This window comes from Myotis daubentonii, chromosome 18 (genome assembly GCF_963259705.1).
Source record: "Myotis daubentonii chromosome 18, mMyoDau2.1, whole genome shotgun sequence".
Classification (NCBI taxonomy): Eukaryota; Metazoa; Chordata; class Mammalia; order Chiroptera; family Vespertilionidae; genus Myotis; species Myotis daubentonii.
The window spans coordinates 37,314,194-37,332,939 of record NC_081857.1 but is presented as its reverse complement, the minus strand read 5'-3'; the positions used below and the strand labels follow the sequence as shown (position 1 = coordinate 37,332,939).

The 18,746-nt window shown below is 55.2% G+C and overlaps 1 protein-coding gene across 2 annotated transcripts in view; it reads right to left on the bottom strand.

Moving 5' to 3' along the window:
* Nucleotides 1-12,587, bottom strand: part of KCND3 (potassium voltage-gated channel subfamily D member 3) — a 131,592-nt gene extending 119,005 nt beyond the window's left edge. Inside the window, exons 1-2 of one of the 2 annotated variants that reach the window (XM_059675496.1) lie at nt 11,979-12,587; nt 5,825-6,999 (exon numbers count right to left, since the gene is read on the bottom strand). In XM_059675496.1, the coding sequence (XP_059531479.1) occupies nt 5,825-6,930 (1,106 nt within the window). In that variant the 5' untranslated portion in view covers nt 6,931-6,999; nt 11,979-12,587. The remainder of the gene's footprint in view (nt 1-5,824; nt 7,000-11,978) is intronic. The other variant, XM_059675495.1, reaches the window with a different exon arrangement.
* Nucleotides 12,588-18,746: the final 6,159 nt, after the last annotated feature.

Below are 18,746 nucleotides of genomic sequence, written 5' to 3'. Positions count from 1 at the left end.
CTGGAGTGACTCCAGTCCTTCTATGAACCAGTCCTCGCCCACAGTCCTTCAGGTCTCTGCTCACGTATCACCTTATCTGAGAGACGCATCTTGACCCAACACAAAATAGCAACTGTCCCTGCCCTACACCCTCCCATGCTCAGCGCTGCCATTCAGCACATCACACTCTGTTTTTCTCTGCAGCACAACTTGCTGCCCCGTGGGAAGTATTTATTTATCAATTTGCTGCCTGGTCTCCTCTATAGAATGTAAGCTCCACAAGATAAGGGACTCTCTGTTCTCTGCTGCTGTGTATCCAGTGCCTAGTAGCTACTCAATAAATATCTGCTCGCTAAGGAAGTCAATGGAGGGATACTTCATGTGTCGGGGGCGGGGCTTGTCTATGGGTCCCTTTCTGTTCCTTCCAGGCCCCCAAGTCTACAGTGGGGAACATGGCCAAGGAGCCAAAATAGTGAAAGACAAAATTTAAACGTCCCTTGCAAGAAAGTGCCAACCCTGCTAAGGCTGACCTCAGAACCAGAGAATGCCCTGTGTGGCCTCCCACCTCTGTCCTGTCTAGCTAACATTTGGATAGAACTTTCACTGGTTCTTTACAATGGCCAGGAGTTGGTTAGCAAATGTGTAAGCTGGGGCACAAACTGGTTTGGTTGAAGAGATGTTTACTGAGGCTTACTGCCCTGTGCTATGTATGGATCATACATGGATCATACTAGGCCCTGTGCTATGTATGGATCATACATGATCTTTGGAACAGAGGTCTACCTCTATCACATCGTGGGGAAAGACAGATAAACAGATAAAGTTAATAAAATGTGGCAATTGACAAGACAGAGATATTCAAGGGCTATCATGGGGGGCAAGGGAAGGGGGACCATCTTCTGGAAGGCAGGGAAGGCCTCCTAGAGGGCTGAGTTTGAAGGAGGATGGGAGTTAGGCAGACACAGGGCGGGAAGAGCATGAGCAGAGGCCTCTGAACCTTGGTCTACTGCTCGTCCCACCCTCCCCTGTTTTGGTTCAAAGGAAGAGAACTGAGTCCCATTCCATTAATTTTGTCTGTACCTTACGTTGGGCTGATGTGCAACCCAAGGGCCTGTGTATTCTTAGAGCTACCATGCTGACTGGCACACAGTAGGCACTCAATACATTTCAAATAAATGAATGACTCCTTTTTTGGGATGCAGGTCTGCACCCGCTCTTAGGAGCTTTTTAGCACCAGAGAACTTAAGAAAAGTCAAACCAAGAAAAGACATCGAGGCCAATCATTCCCAGTAAGTGCACTCGATCACATGCCCTGGGCAGGGACCCTCCACCGTCCAGGCGGGAATTACTGACCAGTGTCCCAGGCCCAGGCACTTGGGAACTGGGACGAGAGTTGGGGGCACCCAGAGACTGGATGAAGGTGCAGCCAGAATTTTAGGGATTGAAGGGTTAACACAAACAGATCTCAGAGCTCGATCAAGTACCCTGTTCTGTGCCGCACCTGCATTGATCTCCCAGGCTCGGCTCCCCTCTCCCAAAACCTCAGGCAAGCCCCCCCAGGATTACCTTTCAAAGGGAAATGCAAATCACCCGGAGGCTGCTTCATGCTTGAAAGAAGTAAAAATGGATTCTGCTGTCGTTAAAGTGATTTTTGGACACTGTCGAAGCTCTCTCATCATGGGGCATATGGTGGCAGAGGCTGCTGGTCACAATTACATAACCAAGCTAACCAGCAGCACTGGGCATCTCACCAGGAGCGACACTGCCCCTTGCCCTTCCCAAACCGCCTTCCCCTCCCAAAGATAGCCAAGAGGACCGCATCCCATCCGGGCCTGGAGCTGGGCCCGGAGCTGGCCCTCGATGGCCCCGGTGGATGCCCACTCACAAGGCTTCCCGCGCCCCGGGTGCGGCGCCCCCAGGGCTTCACCCACAGACGGACTCAGGCACCAGGCCAATTGTCATCCCAAGCAAAGTCAAACAAAGTTAAGAAGGAAAATCGGCTTTGAAAAAGCCTGCGACATATAATACATTCCCAAACTAATTCCCCAAATAAGATGAGTTGGTCTTATTTAATATTGGGAGTTCTGCATTATCCCTTCCCTCTGTTAACGGAGATAAATGAGGATTTACTCTATTTATAACATCAATTATGAGCACAGAAATTAATCCTTTAATAGGGCATTTGGGAGCTCAACTGTCAAGGGGGCAGAAGGGAAGCGTGGGCTGGGTGCAGGCGTCTCCCCCCAGCACCAGAAGCTTCAGAGAAAGGCTACCCTGGGGCCTGGGAGGTGGTGGAGCTGTTGTTCTGTATGTTTAAGATATTTTGAGATATTAAATAAACGGGAATAATCGGCTCCAGGAGATCCCTCCCCGGAAGACACCTGAGTCACTCATCAGCGAGTCCTGGGAAAGCAGGCAGAGAGGCAGCCTGAGCCAGGAAGAGCCACCTCCTCCATGGGCACATGGCCCTCGGCCTGCCGGTCAGGCCTGCTCTGAGGAGCCGAAGATGGTCTCTCCAGACAGGAAACAGGAGCCCAGGGAGAGATTAGGGTGAGGAGGGTTGGGAGACAGGTGTCTGCTAGGAGCTCTTAGAAGCAACCAGAGAGAATGTGGCATGTGGCAGAATACTGGCCTTTGATATTCCACAGCCACCAGTGACAGCAGAGAGTAAAAAACAGACCAGCTTTCTGGAATGGTCCACAGGCCTACAGCTAGCCAGTGGATGTGCTCGGGACAGAAACCAGCCAGGGCAGATAAAGGCTTCCAGGGTTGAGTCAGTAAGATCTCCGATAAGGGCCAGAAGACCTCCTCGATGCCGCAGAGCATCTCAGGGGATGGGCCAGACTCCAGGTGAAGGCTGCTCTCCTCTCTCCCAGGGGGCCAGGCCTGGGGCAGAGCACAGACCTAGGGTCCACCTAGAGAGAGGACAGGCAGGTCTGGAAGGCACTGAGAATAGTAGGCCAAGCAAATGGAAAAGGCGCCCCATTCACATCGACTTATCCCTTAAAAAGCATCTTGCCAAGCACCTGCTATGTCTAGCCAAGCAGTGAGCCTGGTGATGGTTCCAACTGCAACTCAGGTCACAGTCAAAGCAGCTCGATCCAGCACTGGATGACGGCGACCAGGATGGAGGGGAAGGAGAACACTGCTTACAAGGTTAAGGAAGATGCTACTTTCTTGCCCACTAGCTTCTTCTCCTAGATATATATTTTAAAATTTTTTTATTGATTTCAGAGAGGAAGGGAGAGGGAGAGAGGCAGACAGAAACATCAATGATGAAAGAGAATCATTGATTGGCTGCCTCCTGCACACACACACTGGGGATTGAGACTGCAACCAGGGCATGTGCCCTGACCGGAAATCAAACCATGACCTCCTGGTTCATAGGCCTATGCTCAACCACTGAGCCACACCAGCCAGGCCCTCCTAGACAGTTGGATGCATGAGGGAAGGAAGGGTGTGGAGCCCCAGTCAGGGAAAGCATGCTTCTCCCATGGAGGCACCCTTCCCTTCCTCTTTGCCTTCACTCTCTGGCACAGGCTTCCTGCTCTCTCCCAAGACAGTAAATGAGGCCAAGACTATCCATCCCTGACAAAGGACTTGCCCTTTGACCTACAAGGCGAAGGCTACAGAAAATCATGGTCTGCCGGGCGGCAATAGAATGCTGGGATTTTCTATGAAAGCAGCATTCATTGGAAGGCAGTATTTTGACTTGCCAGAAAGAACTGTTTAATTTATAAAATCCCCGTGTGCCTAGAGCAGTGCCTGCCATGTAGTACTCACTGCACCGATACTTTCACGAATCGAGATACAACCAGAATAAAAAAAGTAATAACTCCGAAGGTCTGATTCCCACCCATGGGCCCTGATGGCATGGAAACAAGTGGTGGTGAGGGAAAGGAGAAAGGGCACTGGATGGAGGCAGCCAGACTGGTATTTAAAAATAAGCTCCGGCCGTTATCAGCTATATGACTCCAGAAACATACTTAACCTCTCTGATCCTCACCTTCTGCATCTTCAAATAATCTTTCCTACCTTGCAAGGCTGTTGTGAAGACTTAAAGAGATAATATATGCAAAGTGCTCAGCACACAGCTGACAGATAGTAGACACACACATGCTGCTACCCTAATAATAAAAAGTAATAGGAGGTGGCCACTGAAGCAGCCACTGGTGTCCCCTGAAACCATCCCATTTTAGCTCTCACTGCCCTCCATCTGCCCTGTCTTCTCCCCACGGCAGTCTGAGATATCACTCTGGTGTCATGAGGCCCCTCAAAGGGCACGTGAGGGCACTAGGCAGTCAGAGCCACATCAGAAGCACAGCCAGGCAGCTCCTGGCCACGGACGAAGTCTCCCATGTGACGGGATGGCCAGGGTCAGCCTGGAAGGACAGAGATGCCTGCTTCTTCTGACACAGGGCACGCATGCTCTCTGGCCCATTTGATCCCTAATATCCCATCAGACCCGAGCGCCCACATCTGCTACCGGAGCCAAGAAACACAAGGTCAAATGAGCAGACAGTCTTACCCATTCTGGGTGGGAACAGTGTTTGAAGAAGAGTGTGTGAGTGTGTGGCAGAGTGGGAGGAGGGGCAGGACGACCTCTGTCAGACAGACAAGAGGTAAAGGGAATGCCCCACCCAAAGTGGCCTTCACAGATGGACAATGACACCCCTTGCTCGCCCCCTTGCTACTCCCTCCGATGTGGCAGAGTGACAAATGTAATCACCTGTTCAGTCATTCCCAAGAAGCACGCCCAGCACTACAGAAAAACCCACACCAGCGGCCACAGGGTTTCAGCCACGAAAAAATCGAATCACCAGGACGCCACCAAACGAACTGTCAAAGACCAAATAAAAAGTTTCATGAATTCTCCACCAGCAATATAATGCTTCCTGGCCTAAACAAATATAGACCCAGCACATGAATTGTGAAGGGGTTTGTATTAGCCTCCGTGACTTGCAACGGCTGAAGCAGAAACCCTAAGAAATACAGGTCTCCCTAAAGCTGCCTTCATTGACCCTAATCCTGTTAGGGGGGAAATTGTACTCTCCTTCCTGAGCCCCCTTTTTCTTCTTCTTCTTCACATCCCAGGACCATAAATACTTTTCTGTGACCTCGGTTGGAGAGGGGACCTCTGGGAGGTGGAAGAGACAGAGTCACCGGCGACCGCGCTGAGCGTCCTTGCCCCTCCCTTTGACAATACTGCCGCTTCTGTGTCTGACCACGATTCCTTCGGACAACCTCACAATCGCCCAGGTAGCCAGGCCATCCCATCACAGAGGCGGGCTGAGAAAGCAAGGCTGCTCCTCCTTCAGCGAGGAAGAACTACGGAACCTTGGGCATCTGGGGTAGCAGAAAGGACAAGTGAGGCAAAAGGGAAGTCAGCCTGAAAATATGCTACTAACAAATGCCGGGAGGGTCCGAAAAGAGTGCTGCCGGTGTCTTCCATTAATGCAAGTATGTCCCCTCCTGGTGATACTCACCAAACCCTCACAGCCTTTTCCTCCCCACGGGCTGCCCTGTTTCTCTTCTTTATATGCACAGATGTAAATAAAATGCAGCCATTGCCTCCCCACCCCCCAACGCACAGAATGCATGGTCGAAAAAAGAAACGGTGACTTAACTTTCTAAGTTTTATAAAATACACCTAAATAACGCTCAACTCGGAGCAAGCCACTGCCCCCAAACGAATCAGTCACGTGCTTTCCCCTTGTGATCAGGCAACTTTCCTCATCACGCATGTTGGATACACCTCTCCATCCTCTCTGCCAACCCTGACACCATCCAGGGCTGCGCCGCCCCATGGCCACGGCCCTGCTCCAGGCCACCGGCACCCACTTACCCCAGTGTCGTCATGGTGACAATGGTGTACCAAAAGGAGGCAGGGATGCTCGTGAACTTGCTGGCAGAGGAGCCCTTCTCGGCGTAGAACATCACAGTGGCGAAGATGATGATGGCCATGGTGAGGGAGAAGAGGAGAAAGCCGAGTTCGGAGGCACAGCTCTTGAGCGTGTAGCCCAGGATCCGCAGGCCCTGCGAGTGTCTGGAGAACTTGAAGATCCGGAAGACGCGAAAGACCCGCAGCGTGACGAAGGCGCCCGACACGTCCTCGTTGTTGGTCATGACCAGGCCGATGTAGTAGGGCATGATGGCCACCACGTCGATGATGCTCATCACGCTGCGGATGAAGCGGTAGCGGCTGGGCGCGGCGAAGAGCCGGAGGAGGTACTCCACAGTGAAGATCATGACACACGCCGTGTCCAGGCAGAAGAAGGCCACCGAGTAGCGCTCGCCACACGGCAGCTCCTTGCTCCCGGGCACCGTGCCGCACGGCACCGTCTCCACCACGTTGGTGATGACCGAGACGGCGATGAAGAAGCCAGTCACGTAGTAGAAGACCAAGGCCATTGTGCTGGTATGCGGGTTCTCGAAGGCGCGCCACATGGTCTGGCGGAAGCTGAGCGAGGGCATGGACTCCTGGTTGTTCTCCGAGTCGAGGTCGTCCTGCAGCCGCTCGGCGTTCTCCCGCTTGCGGTCCTTGTACTCCTCGTAGCAGCAGTCGCCGATGATCTCGGGGAGGATGCCGTAGAAGGCCAGCTCGTCATCGTAGGCCGAGATGCACTCGTAGCGCGGGTAGTGCAGCTTCCCGGTGCGGTAGAAGTTGAGCACGCAGCGGAACACCTCGGGGTCCCGGTCAAAGAAGTACTCCTTGGTGTCCTCGTTGAAGAAGAACTCCTTCTCCGTGCTGCCCAGCAGCGTGTCTGGGTAGCGCTCCAGCGTGGTCCGCCAGGTCTCGAACCTTCGCCCGCTCACGTTGAGCACGATCAGCTCGTCCTGACGCTTGTTCTTGTCGGTCGGGGCCAGGGGCATGGGGCAGTTGGCCACTGGCATCCACCCGATGGCCGCAGCCCTCGCAAAAGGCAGCCAGGCTGCCACTCCCGCCGCCATGGTGACTCCAGCGCCGGGGCGGCCACCGCGCAGACTGTGCACACCAGCTTGGACTCAGTGCAGTGACCCCTGGGAGACAGGAGAGAGGAGAGAGCCAGGTGAGTCTTGATGGGCAAGCAGGTGGGACGTGGGACTCTGGGAAGGGTCACTGGTGAGGGAAACAGCAAACATCTTAAAAGCAAATGAATTAAATGGAAATGACCACCCGAGAGAGGACAGTTCTCTCTGTCCTCCCGTGGGGAGTGCACCTAGCACGGGGGTGCGGCGTGTGGATCACCAGATGTTGCCGCCTGCCTGACAAATTGTCAAGTTCCGAGAGGGCTCAGGGCATGTAGAGGGAACGCTTCTTTTGCAGGAAGATGGGGGGAGACCCGGGAAATAATCAGCTCTGAAAGGTTATGGCCTTCTTGCGAATTCAAATCGGGAGAGGGTAAATGAGTTCTCATTAAACGAATTTCAAAGTGGAATAAACATGCTAATTTTTATTTCTCTCTTCACCCACCAGGGCAATCAGGAATGGGGTGTGGATGAAGGAACTCAGGGGAACACTTTCTTTCCACTCCTCGCTGGTGAGGAGGCTGGGGTTGCCCAGCCTGGAATGTTCTGTGAGATGGCCGGTGACTACAGCAGGCTCAGGGCTCGGTGGAGCTCTGTCCCCAAGTCCAATGGAGAAGGCTGCCCCCACGGGAGTGTTACTCTCTGGGACACCCAGCCACCTAGTGTCCAATCGCGACCCTCAGAACCACAACAGGAAGATGGGGCAGGCTCTGAGGCTGGGCAGGGGCCCCTCCCCTCCTGTGAAGGACTCTGGGATTCTTCATTCACCTGCCTCCCATGCACTGCCCCGCTCCCTCCCAGAGGAAGCTGATCCACGCTCACTGCCATCTCCAGATTCCTCGCCTCCCGTCTCCATCTGCCCACCATCCTTAGCTCCCGTGGGTTATATAACAATACTCTTCCCCATGCGAGCCTCTGTCACCTGGCCCCACCCGGCCCTAGGCAGTTCCTGGTCTCCTCCCCCACCGCTCTCTGACCACACTGTGCACGCCCCTCCCCACCCCCTGCCTGCACGGAGGGAACAATGGCTGGGAGAATTATATTTGGCTTTAGGAAACAGTTTTACCTTCCCAGATCTGGCTTTTTAAAGACAACAGTGAGATGGCTCTGCAATCCCCAAATGTACACCATCTGTGGATAGCCATGTGGTGACACAGAAACACACGTAACATGACAGGAAACTGTTTGGGGTTAACACACTCGTGTTCACGAATCCTAAATCGATCACTCAGAACCAATCCTTACTCAGAATTATTGGGGGCCTCTGGAATGCAGTTGGTTTGATTCTGTGTTTAAAGAAATGAGGATGCCCTAGCCAGTTTGGCTCAATGGATAGAGCGTCGGCCTGAAGGGTCCCAGGTTTGAGTCCGGTCAAGGGCACATGCCCCGTTGCGGGCTCAGTCCCCAGTGGGGGGGGGGGGGGGTGCAGGAAGTAGCCGATCAAGGATTCTCTCTCATCATTGATGTTCCTATCTCTCTCTCTCTCTCCCTCTCCCTTCCTCTCTGAAATCAATAGAAAAGTATTAATAAATAAAGTGGGTTTTTTTTAAAAAAAGAAATGAGGCAGAGGTGAGCCTTATCATGGGATCTGAGCTCCATCTCTCCTTGTCAAACCCACTTCCTTCTCCTGACTCCCAGCTCTAGGCTTTTCAGGTCTGTGCCTCCTCTCACTCCTGGGCTGCCACTGGCCTTGCCCACCGGGTGCCCTGGAACCGGAGAGGCTTAGCTGGGCCTCCCTACTTGCAAGAAGCTGCTCTTCTCCCTTTACTCACAGCGTTCCTGACCCCAGGCCTGTCACCTTGGCCTCCTTCCTCATTGCTCCACCCAAAGAGTCGCCAAATAATGAGACCATGGCTCTGACTGCCCTCATGAAGGTCCCAGTCCCTTCAGGCCTCCTTCCCCCTGGCCTGCTTGTCTTCACCACCACCCCCACCGTTTCTCCTGTTCCCCAGAAATCCATGCTGATCAGTCATCTCCCTAAGCCTTGCTCTGATGGCCGTACCCCACAGCTTCCAAAATCAAATCCAAACCGGGCCCAGCACTGCAGCACTCCCACAGCCGGCTCCTGGCTTACCATTCCTGCCCTGGGTAACATGCGCCCATTTCCCTCCAGCAGAGAGATCACAGACGGCTCACGCATAGACCTGTGGGGGTCTGTCTCTGGGCATGCTCCCTTCCTCCTCTTGGCAACATCCTCCCCCTCCAGCCCTTTTAGATTCCCACCTGGCCCTCCCCCTCACTGTGTTGCCCCTCATCTCTAGCACCCGTTCCCTCTGGCCTGGATTACAGATGCTTCTCGTGTCTTCTTAGCAATCATGGCTCACAGTAATTGGGCAGTTACTGCAGGCCAGGCATGGCCCTGTCTCCTCCGGACTCTCTCATGTCTTCCCCACAGCAGCATGGGAAGAATCTAATACGTACTGGTCGGGAAGGGGGGACAGGGACCCCACCTTAGCAGTCTGAGCCTGCAATGGCGCTAATTGCTTCTCTGGGTCCCCCTGTGAGAAGAACAGCAGCGGAGGTTCCCTGAGGCCTGCTGGTGCCGGGCACAGTGCCACATGCCGGCATGGACCATCTCAACTGGCCCCGCCAACAACCTGAGGGGCAGACACCACCGCTGCCCCCATTTTGCACATGAGGAAGACGAAGCATGAGGAGCTGTACGAGGTGATGTAGTAAGTGGGCAGAGAGCTTTAAACCCAGGCAGTCTCAACATAGAGTCAAGAGCTCAGCCAGGCCACTGCCCTGCTTCCCCACGCCCCTTCTCCCCCACCACAGGGCAAAGGCCATGATGCCTCCAGTGTTACTTGACAACCAGGAGGGGGCACAAGCCCTGACCCCTAGTAAAAGGTACTAAAAAAAGGAGCAATTACCCCGCTGCTACTTTCTGCGTGTGTGTGTGTGTGTGTGTGTGTGTGTGTGTGTGTGTGTGTGTGTGTTGTGGGGGGAACATGCAGGCTTTGGAAGGGGAGGAACAGTCCCACCGGACACCATGCCTGCAGCCACCCCAGCCATGCCTCCACACAACCCTGAAGACATGGCCGGCTGAAGCAGGGCTTCCGTGGCTCTCACTGCAGCGTGGGCCCCCTGATGGGCACCGACACCTCCTGGAGCCGACCTGGGTATGAATTCCTGCAACAGGCACAACAGTGCGGCCCCATTTCCAGCCAATGGCACTGCGCATGCCTAAATGCCAGGGTTTTACTAGGACGTGGACGCCTTACAGATGAAAACTCTGAAGCTATTTTTGTTTTTGGCAGAGGAGTTTGACAGTGGGAAAGGTGGGGGTGGGGGCAGCTGGGAAAAAGACATTTAAACAGGTGAGTGCTGAAATGACAAAGGCAGAAAATCCTGCAAAAGGGAAACATCCCCCCCCCCCCAGCTGTAAAAAGTCCTCTTGGGAGGGAGAGGGCCCAAAGTGGGCAAAGTGGCCAGACGGCTGTCCTGGGCATTGGCGCCTAACCTGAGCACAGGCTCAAGGCAGCGGAAAAGTCGCATCGCCAAGGCCTGCCCTTCAGTGACCTCGGCAGAGTGCGGAGGGGCAGAGCCCCTGTAAACTTTTACTTTTCACAAATTGATATCATATCGCTGAGCCCAGAATGAGGCCAGTCTGGGGGAGGGGAGGGTCCTGACAATCCAGGGGGCTTTCTCCTGTGCCCACAGGGTTTGGGCAGGCAGGGTGCCAACTGACAGGGTGCCAAGCTGGGGACCCTTGGGTACAGGCCTGGGATACCCACCCACGTCCTCTTCTCCCACAGGGCCACTCCTAGGCTGACCGCAGCACTTTCCTGAACTCGCTCCTTTTTTTCCAGCCTCAACAGCAAAAGGGAACAAGCTACTAATCTTTCGTCCTCTGGGGGTCTCTTGTGCGCTTGCATTTTGCTCATTCAAGTAGTGACAAGGGAAAATAAACATATCCATTCCTGACCATGTGCCAGCATTCCACATGGGGAAATGCAAAGATGCTTTGCATGGAGTTCCTGCACGCCCAGGCCCCCTTTCTGCAGAACTAAAACACCCAAGTACCCTTGAAGTGACAGTAAATACGGTGTACATTTAACCATCACGTACATTCACGCAAAATGCCAACACGCACGGTACAGCAACCCTTGCCGGATCTCATAAACAGATCGCTTTGTGCCCCGGATCCTGAGGAAGTTCAGACACCCTCTCTCAAGAAATACAGCGGAGCCTTTGCTATAAGATTCCAGGTCCGGAACCTCCGCCTGTTGCTGACATGTCACGGCTGCCCGGGATAAAAAAAAAAAAAAAAAAAAAAAAAAAAAAAAAAAAAAGCAGGACATCTTGGACTTGATTCAAATGTCAACACTAAGCAAGTGCAGGAATTCAGTTGATTCCAGGTAACTTCTCTACCCAGTCCCTTCCGCACCCTGTCCGTCCCCAGTGTAAACACCACACAAAGTGAGTCTGTCGACCCCCTCCCAGGGGCGCTGGCCTCCTGCGCTCCCTTGGCGGCCTTTCCCCCCAGAGCTCGCAGGGTAAAAGCGGCGGAGCGGGACCAGAGGTGCGGGCCCCAGCCTCCGGTAGGCACCCGCCGGCTGGAGAACTTTGAGAAGCGCCCCAAACTGCTCCCTGCTTCCGACCTCGGCCATTTCTCTGCTCTTCTCACAAAGAAGGGGTGCCGAGCAAGCCGTCGCCACCTGCCGCCGGATCCCAGGGCGCTGCCTCTGGCACCCCCGAGGGAAGGCAGGCCAATGGAAAGAGGGCAGAGGTTCACACCCCCACCCCCAATCGCCCATCGCCTCGCTGAGCTGCCCGGAGGTGGATCCGCAGCCCGAGGGAACAGAAGCCTCGGGCCGGCTGCCTGCTCCCCCACGGCGCCGGCCCCACCCCCCATCCTTCCGGCGCCCCAGCGCCCACCCACCCGGGCTCGAGTGGGAGGGTGCCGCGTGGGCAGTAGGAGCAACAGGCGTGGGAGCCGCGCTCCGTACACTTCCAGGCTCCGGGAGGCTCGGTCGCGTCCCTCTTACCTTCGACGAAGCCAGCCCGGCCCCGGCCCCGCGCCCCGCGAGCGCGAGGAAGCTCCGGCTGGGGGGCCGCGGAGGCGCCGAGCGCCCAGCAGCCGGGGAGCGCCCAGCAGCTGCCTCCTCGCCAGTGAAGTCTCGCTCCCTCCCTCGCTCAGTCCGTTCACGTCCGTCAGTCCTCGGGCCCCTCCCTCCCCCGCCGCCCCAGCCCCGGCTCAGCAGCGCGTCCCCTCCTGCCTCGCCAGTCGGCTCGGCTCGCTCGCGGGCTCGCGGGCTCGCTCCCTGCCCCCGCTGCTGCCGGCGCCGCGCGAGCGGAGCCGGCGGGCCACGGGCTGCCTGGCGAGGTCCCTCTCCCAAAGGGAGAGGCGGTGAGGGCGCGGCGCGGGCGGGGCGGAGAGGACAGTCGGGGGAGGCTGCGAGACTGCGCCCTGGGCTCCCTACCGATCCCTGCCGGCGAGCGGCTGGGGAGCGCGGGCCCCCAGGCAGCGGAGGGAGAGACGCCGAGCGCCCAGGCTCGCAGCGAAGGGTGCCCGGGGCGAGGGCGTGAGGGGGAGTGACTCCCCCTGCACGAGGGTGTGAGTGTGTGCGCGTGTGCGTGAGTGTGTGTGTGTGTGTAGAGGGGCGCGCGCGTGAGCGGGGTTGGGGGGTGGGGAGACGAGGCAGAGCCTGATGCGTCTCCCCTGCGAGTGGAGGAATCCTAGGGTGTGCCTGGAGGTGGCGGAGTGTGCCCGCGAGGGTGGGCACGGGGGTGAGCGTGGCGAGGTGAGTGCAGCTTGGGTGGGGGTTGAGCAGGGAGCGGGCGCTGGAGGCGTGTTTGTAGGGAGAGGTGGCCGGGAGAGCCTGTGTGTGCGCGCACGGGGTGTGTGGGGACCGAGCTGCGTGTCTGTTTCTCGCCGACTGTCCACCCGACACCAGCCCCTGCTTTTGGCGAGCCCGGCCACCTGGTGAAGTGAAACCCGCCACCGCGCAAGCTCTCCGGCTGACTGCGCCTCAGCTCCAGGTGCTGGCTCTGGGCAGGTCCCAGGGGTGGGGTGGGGGGAGGACACACATCCTGCCCTGACCCCGCATAAGAGCTGCTCTCCTCCTGGAGCGCGAGGGGCACCACCTGAAGGTAGGGATTCCACCTCCTACCCCGCCAAAGTGAACCCAGTACCCAGATCTGAGTCCGGACTTGGGAGCGTGAACTCTCAATCTGGGTCCGTCCAGTCCGTTGGTCCGTCCCTGAAGCCCGTGGATTTCCCACTGCCTGGTGCGTCGGCCCAGGATAGGGAACGGACCGGTCGGCATGTGCCAAAGGGCAGCGGTCCTCCCTCACCTCCCCACAGCATCCCTGGAGTGATATGCGACCCAGACTCCCACACTTGCGGCGGCGGCGTCCCCCCCCCTCCCCCCGACTGTGCGGACCCCCGGCTCTAAATTTCCGTGTCTGTGGCCCGATGCCAGGAACCCAGGACCTCGGCCTGGCGCTGGGCAGCAGCACGGGAATGCAGGACTTGAGCGATCACAGCTCTGGGTGCGGAGAGGTGCCTGCCCCAGAGAGAGACCGAGCAAAAAGAGAAGTGAGCAGCGAAGGGGAGGGTGTGCTGGAAAGGCTGTGGTAGCCGGGCGGGGCTGGGAAAGGACCTCTCTGATCCAGAAGGGGGCTTCTCGCTTGTGAGAACCCCCGTCCTGTTCCAGATTAAGGGGGGAGGGCGGGTCATTGTGATGTAGGCCCCAGTGGCCCCTGGGAGCTTGGAGCCCCCCTTTCACTCACTCCTCCCACTCTCCCCAAAGCCCCCTCCAGAGTGTCAGTCTGAAAGGCGCACAATTGGCCCTTCAAGAGGTGGGCGTGGGCTGCACTAGCATTTGCCTGGAGTCCCCAAGCCCTGTGGGATTTGCATACTGATTTGCATACAGTAATAATGATTAACAACACTGCCACTCCCTGGCAGACAGGGGAAGAATTCAGGGAAGGCCCTGGCACTGCTGCCACTTCCCTCCTCCCTTCCCTCTGGGGGAGAGTGAATTTTCTCCCCACTGCTGGCCTCAACTTCTGTGCCCCCTGGGAGTGCCTCAGAGCGGGTGGGCAGGGCCAGGAGGGGCCCTCAGTCCCCACCCCCAAGTCCACCTCCGGACAGTTAAAACCCAGTATTTTATTTCTGCCCAGGTTTGAACTCTTGTACATTCCCATCTTTGTTTTGCATCTTGGAGGTACTCAGCAGCTGGGTCTGCCCCAAAGCTTGGAGGCTTTGGGGAGCAGTTAGCTGAGAGCATCCTTCCTCCTCAGAGAGGTCACATGATGGGCCACCTGCTGTCCTGATCTTGTTGCCCTGCTTGAAGGCAGGACACTGATTCAAACACCCCCCCGCCCCGCAACCCCTCCCCACACACCTGGCCCCCATTCCTCTCAGGCTCTCATCTCATCGTTTAAGTGAACTATCTGTAGATTATATTCTCCTTTCTGTTGAGAAAACATCTACAGGAAAATATGAAAGATTTGAATTCCTACTCTAGGCCAGCTTGGGTTTTATTTACGGCCCTTCTCACAACCAGGTGACCTGGAAAATGAGAGAGAGCAAGTGAGGGGCAGAAGGGAGGCCCTGCCCGGGAGATGGGCCCTCCTCCCTCCCTGGCTCCTGCCTCTCCTGCCTCCTTCTAGGGGCCTCGCCCTCCCCCCTCTCTGCCTCTGGCCTGGCCTGGCCGGGATTTTCACTTGCTTTTCCCCCATGACACGGCCGCTTTTCCTTTAACTCTCAGCTTCTATTTAAAAAGCTAATTTGGGAGCTTGTCGATGCTCCCAATTCAGACAGTTTAAATAGGAACAGAAAGTCAGGAGCTGCCAGGGCACTAGGTTTCCTCCCCTCGCCACCGGCACAGCTAAGGCATTTGTTCAGTCACTTAGCTGGCCCTGGGTGGAGTGTGTGTGTGTGTCGGGGGGGGGGGGGGGGAGCGCTCAGGGTGTATTTCAGGCTCTTTTCTATTTAAAGACGGTGCTCCTATGGACAACTGTTGTCTCTCTATGTCCTTTCCAAACTGTGCACACATGAGACTCTTCTTTAGTCCCGTGGTTCTGGCTGCTATTTGCAGAGCTTGTCACTGTGTGGACTGTGAGGCAACCCAGCTCCGAGTCTGCAGCCTCTTCGCTGACATGCCTGTGTGGCTATTTCCCGGGCTGTTCTGCTCAGGCTGGCTCTTTGAAGCCGTGCCTCAGTGTGTCTAGAAGGGTGCCCCCACCCTCACTGCTTGTGGCTGTCCTATTTCAGCAACCTGCCCCGTGATGGGATGGGAGTTGGGAAGGTTGGACTGCAACTCTGAGTTGCTGCAGGCCTTCTACATTCAGGGTGCTCTGTACCTTGGAGGTAAAAAGCACAGACTTTGAGGTCAGACTGCCTGGATGTGAACCTGCCTCTGCTATTTACTAGCTGTGTGATCTTGAGGAAGCTACTTAACTTCTCTGTGCCTTGATTTCCTCATCTGCTATAAAATGGCAATACATAGTACTGTCTACCTCAGTGATGGCGAACCTATGACACGGGTGTCAGAGGTGACACGCGAACTCATTTTTTTGGTTGATTTTTCTTTGTTAAATGGCATTTAAATATATAAAATAAATATCAAAAATATAAATCTTTGTTTTACTATGGTTGCAAATATCGAAAAATCTCTATATGTGACACAGCACCAGAGTTAAGTTAGGGTTTTCAAAATGCTGACACGCCGAGCTCAAAAGGTTCGCCATCCCTGGTCTACCATATGGGATTGTACTATCACAGATAAAGCACTTAGAACAGTGCCTGGGGCATGGGAAGTGTGATATAATTGTTGGTTGTCATTGTTGTTCAAGGCAGGAGAGGTGGGAGCAGGAAGTATGAAGAAATCGCCTGGGGCAGACGCGACTGCTGGATTGTACACACAGACACAAGCAGACACACATGCCCAGGCATATGACTATAAAAACGCCACAGCCCACAATGGGCCAAGTTCACCTTGTGGAGATAGTTGATTCTCTAAGCTGCAGAAGAGAGAGAGACTCCTGATGAAGGAATAGAGAGAGAGCCACAGGGATGGGGATAGGGAAGAGGCTGGGCCCTGTCAGAAGCCCCTGGGGCCTTTCCTAGGGGCCAATTTACCATATGGACCGCCTTCCCTTATTTACCTCACCACAGAGAGCAAGGGGAGTGGAGATCCATGAGGGACTCAGTAGGGGTGGCCTCCCAGTCTCCGAGTCTCCCCTGGGCCTTGGTGCCCTCTCCAGTGGACCCTGCCATTGCCTCCCATCCCTCTGCCCACACCTGACCACATGAACATTTACTCAGTCCCTGAGCATCTAATGAAGGTACAGAGAGGTTAAGTGGCTTCTCCAAGGTCACACAGCTAGGGATCCAGGAAGCCACTAGCAGGAAGGGGCTCTAAATGCCCACGCGTCGGAAGGCTCTCCAAGGAATCCAGAGCAACAGTGTGAATGCCTGGATTGTACTGGTCTTGGCATTGCTCTTGTGAGTGGAGGAGCCACCACATTCTGAACTCCTTGCTGGGTCTCTAATAACCCTGCACCGGAGATATTACCACCACTTTATGGCTGGGAAACTTGAAAGGGGAGGCTGCATGGGGAGGCATCCCAGGCCATACACTCAGGCTGAAGCTCTGAACCCTCCCTCTTGCCTCTCCCCTGGGCTATTGGTATTTTCTCTTCTGAGAACAGAATGGCCCCTCAGTCAGATGAGGGTCAGATGTCACAGAGAAGGTCTGCCCTAAGAGAACGCTCTTGACCTGGCTCTGCGGGGCTCTCCTGTGTTTGGCCTAAGGAGGTTGGACGGGGGGGGGCCCAGTGTGTCCAGGCTGGTGCTGGACGCTCTGAGTTCTCTTCAAGGTGAGGTCTTCCTGAGGAATCCCAAAGCTGAGGGGTGCCTTAGCGTTCTCTTATTTCCCAAGGTGAGGCGGGTGGCGGGGTTGGCAACACTGAAAAGCTTTGCCCTGGTCTCAGAAGATTAGGGATTGCCTGCTGGGTATGGCCCAGACTGTCCAGCTTGGCCAGGCCAGGAGGTACTGTCCAATATTGGTGCCCCTGATGGCTGGACTCTCACAACCATCAGATGCACCTTGCTAAGGAAGTGTGGGAGCCCTCACTTCTTGCCACCTTCACCCCATCTGGGAGGTCTAGGTGGTCACTGCATTAGTCAAAATGCTTGGACCAGTTATAGCAAATGAGTGGTGGTCAAGATTGGTGGCCCCCGTGAGCTTCCGAAAGTCAGTCTTTGCAGGAAACCTTTGCCATCCGGACACATGCTCCAACCCAGGCAGGTCCTGGGGAGGCAGAGTCCCAGTGGGGGCTTTCTGCGCATCGAGGCATCCCTCAGAGGGAGAGGCGAGGGGAAGGAAGAGGGAGGGGGGGGAAGGAAAGCAAGACTGAGAAGGGGACACAGGCACTGGGAGGAAGAGAAACACCCCCACCATTTGTTCAGTGCTTTGCCAGTGACCATCTGCAGGAGGGTGGCTAGAGGCCGCAGGCACTCTGCTCTCCTCTGGTGGCTCCTTGCTTTGTGCACTGACGCTTCCCAGGGCTGTCCTTGTCCTCCGCTTCTTCATCTGTCCTTTTCCCGGGAGAGCCGATGGAATCCACTAGTTTCAAGTTCATTCTCATGCTGACAATCCCTTCCTGAGCTCTCCCTAACTATCCAGGTGCACCTCTACCTTTGCACACAGCTACCTCTTGGTTTCATCTTGCCACCCTCCTGCAACCTTCTGCAATGTAGACTGTTCACTCTAAAATACCCTGTTCCAATCATGTCATCTCCCTCGCTTCCTTTCTGGCCTTAACCTTCTTCTCCCCATGCACACACCTTTCTTCCCAGCATATAGATCTTTTCTCTGTTACCTGACCAGAGCATATGCATCACACCTTCGTGCCTTCGTACATGCTGTACCATCTTCCAGAAATACCCTCCACCACTTCCTATTTGCTTCTGTCTTCCTAGTGAACTTCCACTCAGCAGGAAACCTTTAATACCCAGCCCAGTGGTCACATGAGACGTATTGGTAAAGTCCACTTGGACTTCCACAGTCCCTCCTCATTCCTCACACATAGTTCTTATTACCTTAGTTGTTTGCGTCATGGTCTCGCTCTCTGGCTTTACGCTGGGTTAGGCAAGGCCATTGCTTAGCCATCTCTGAAAGTGCTAGCTCAGTGCGTGGCACATCGCAGACACTCAATAAACTTGCGTTAGGAATTATTTCAGGTTTCATTCACATAGCTCCCTTGACTGTGTGTAATTGAGAACATGCAATACATTTGTCAACTGGTCAACCTCTAAGTCCTAATTGATTGATCTTAAGGGCTGGCATGAGGACAGAGAGAAAGGATGAGGGTGTCCAATCTGGGGCTAACCCTGGATGTAAAGAGCCCCAAAGACGCCAGCTCTACAATATGAGCCTCAGTTGATGCTGCCTGCAGAGACCTAGCCAGTGATCTGCTCTTGAACTAGATTAGTTTTCAGGGAACTCTTCCCTTTCCTTCCTGGCAGAATGTCAATCACATCCCCAGAATCTCACCTTCTTGGAAACAGCCAGGATGTGGTCAGTGGGCAATGCACGTGGATCGCCTGCAGCTGTGACTGTGCCTGCCCATAAAGCCAGCATGGGAGCCTGTCAAAGCCCATTAGCCAGAACCCTGGCTTGGCTCGAGGAGATGCTCAAACCAAAGCTTACTGGACCAGAAGTTTAAAATTGTGTCAAACCCACATGACTAACCTGGGACAGTGGAGGCTTAGTGGCCAGAACATGGGCTTGGGATAGACC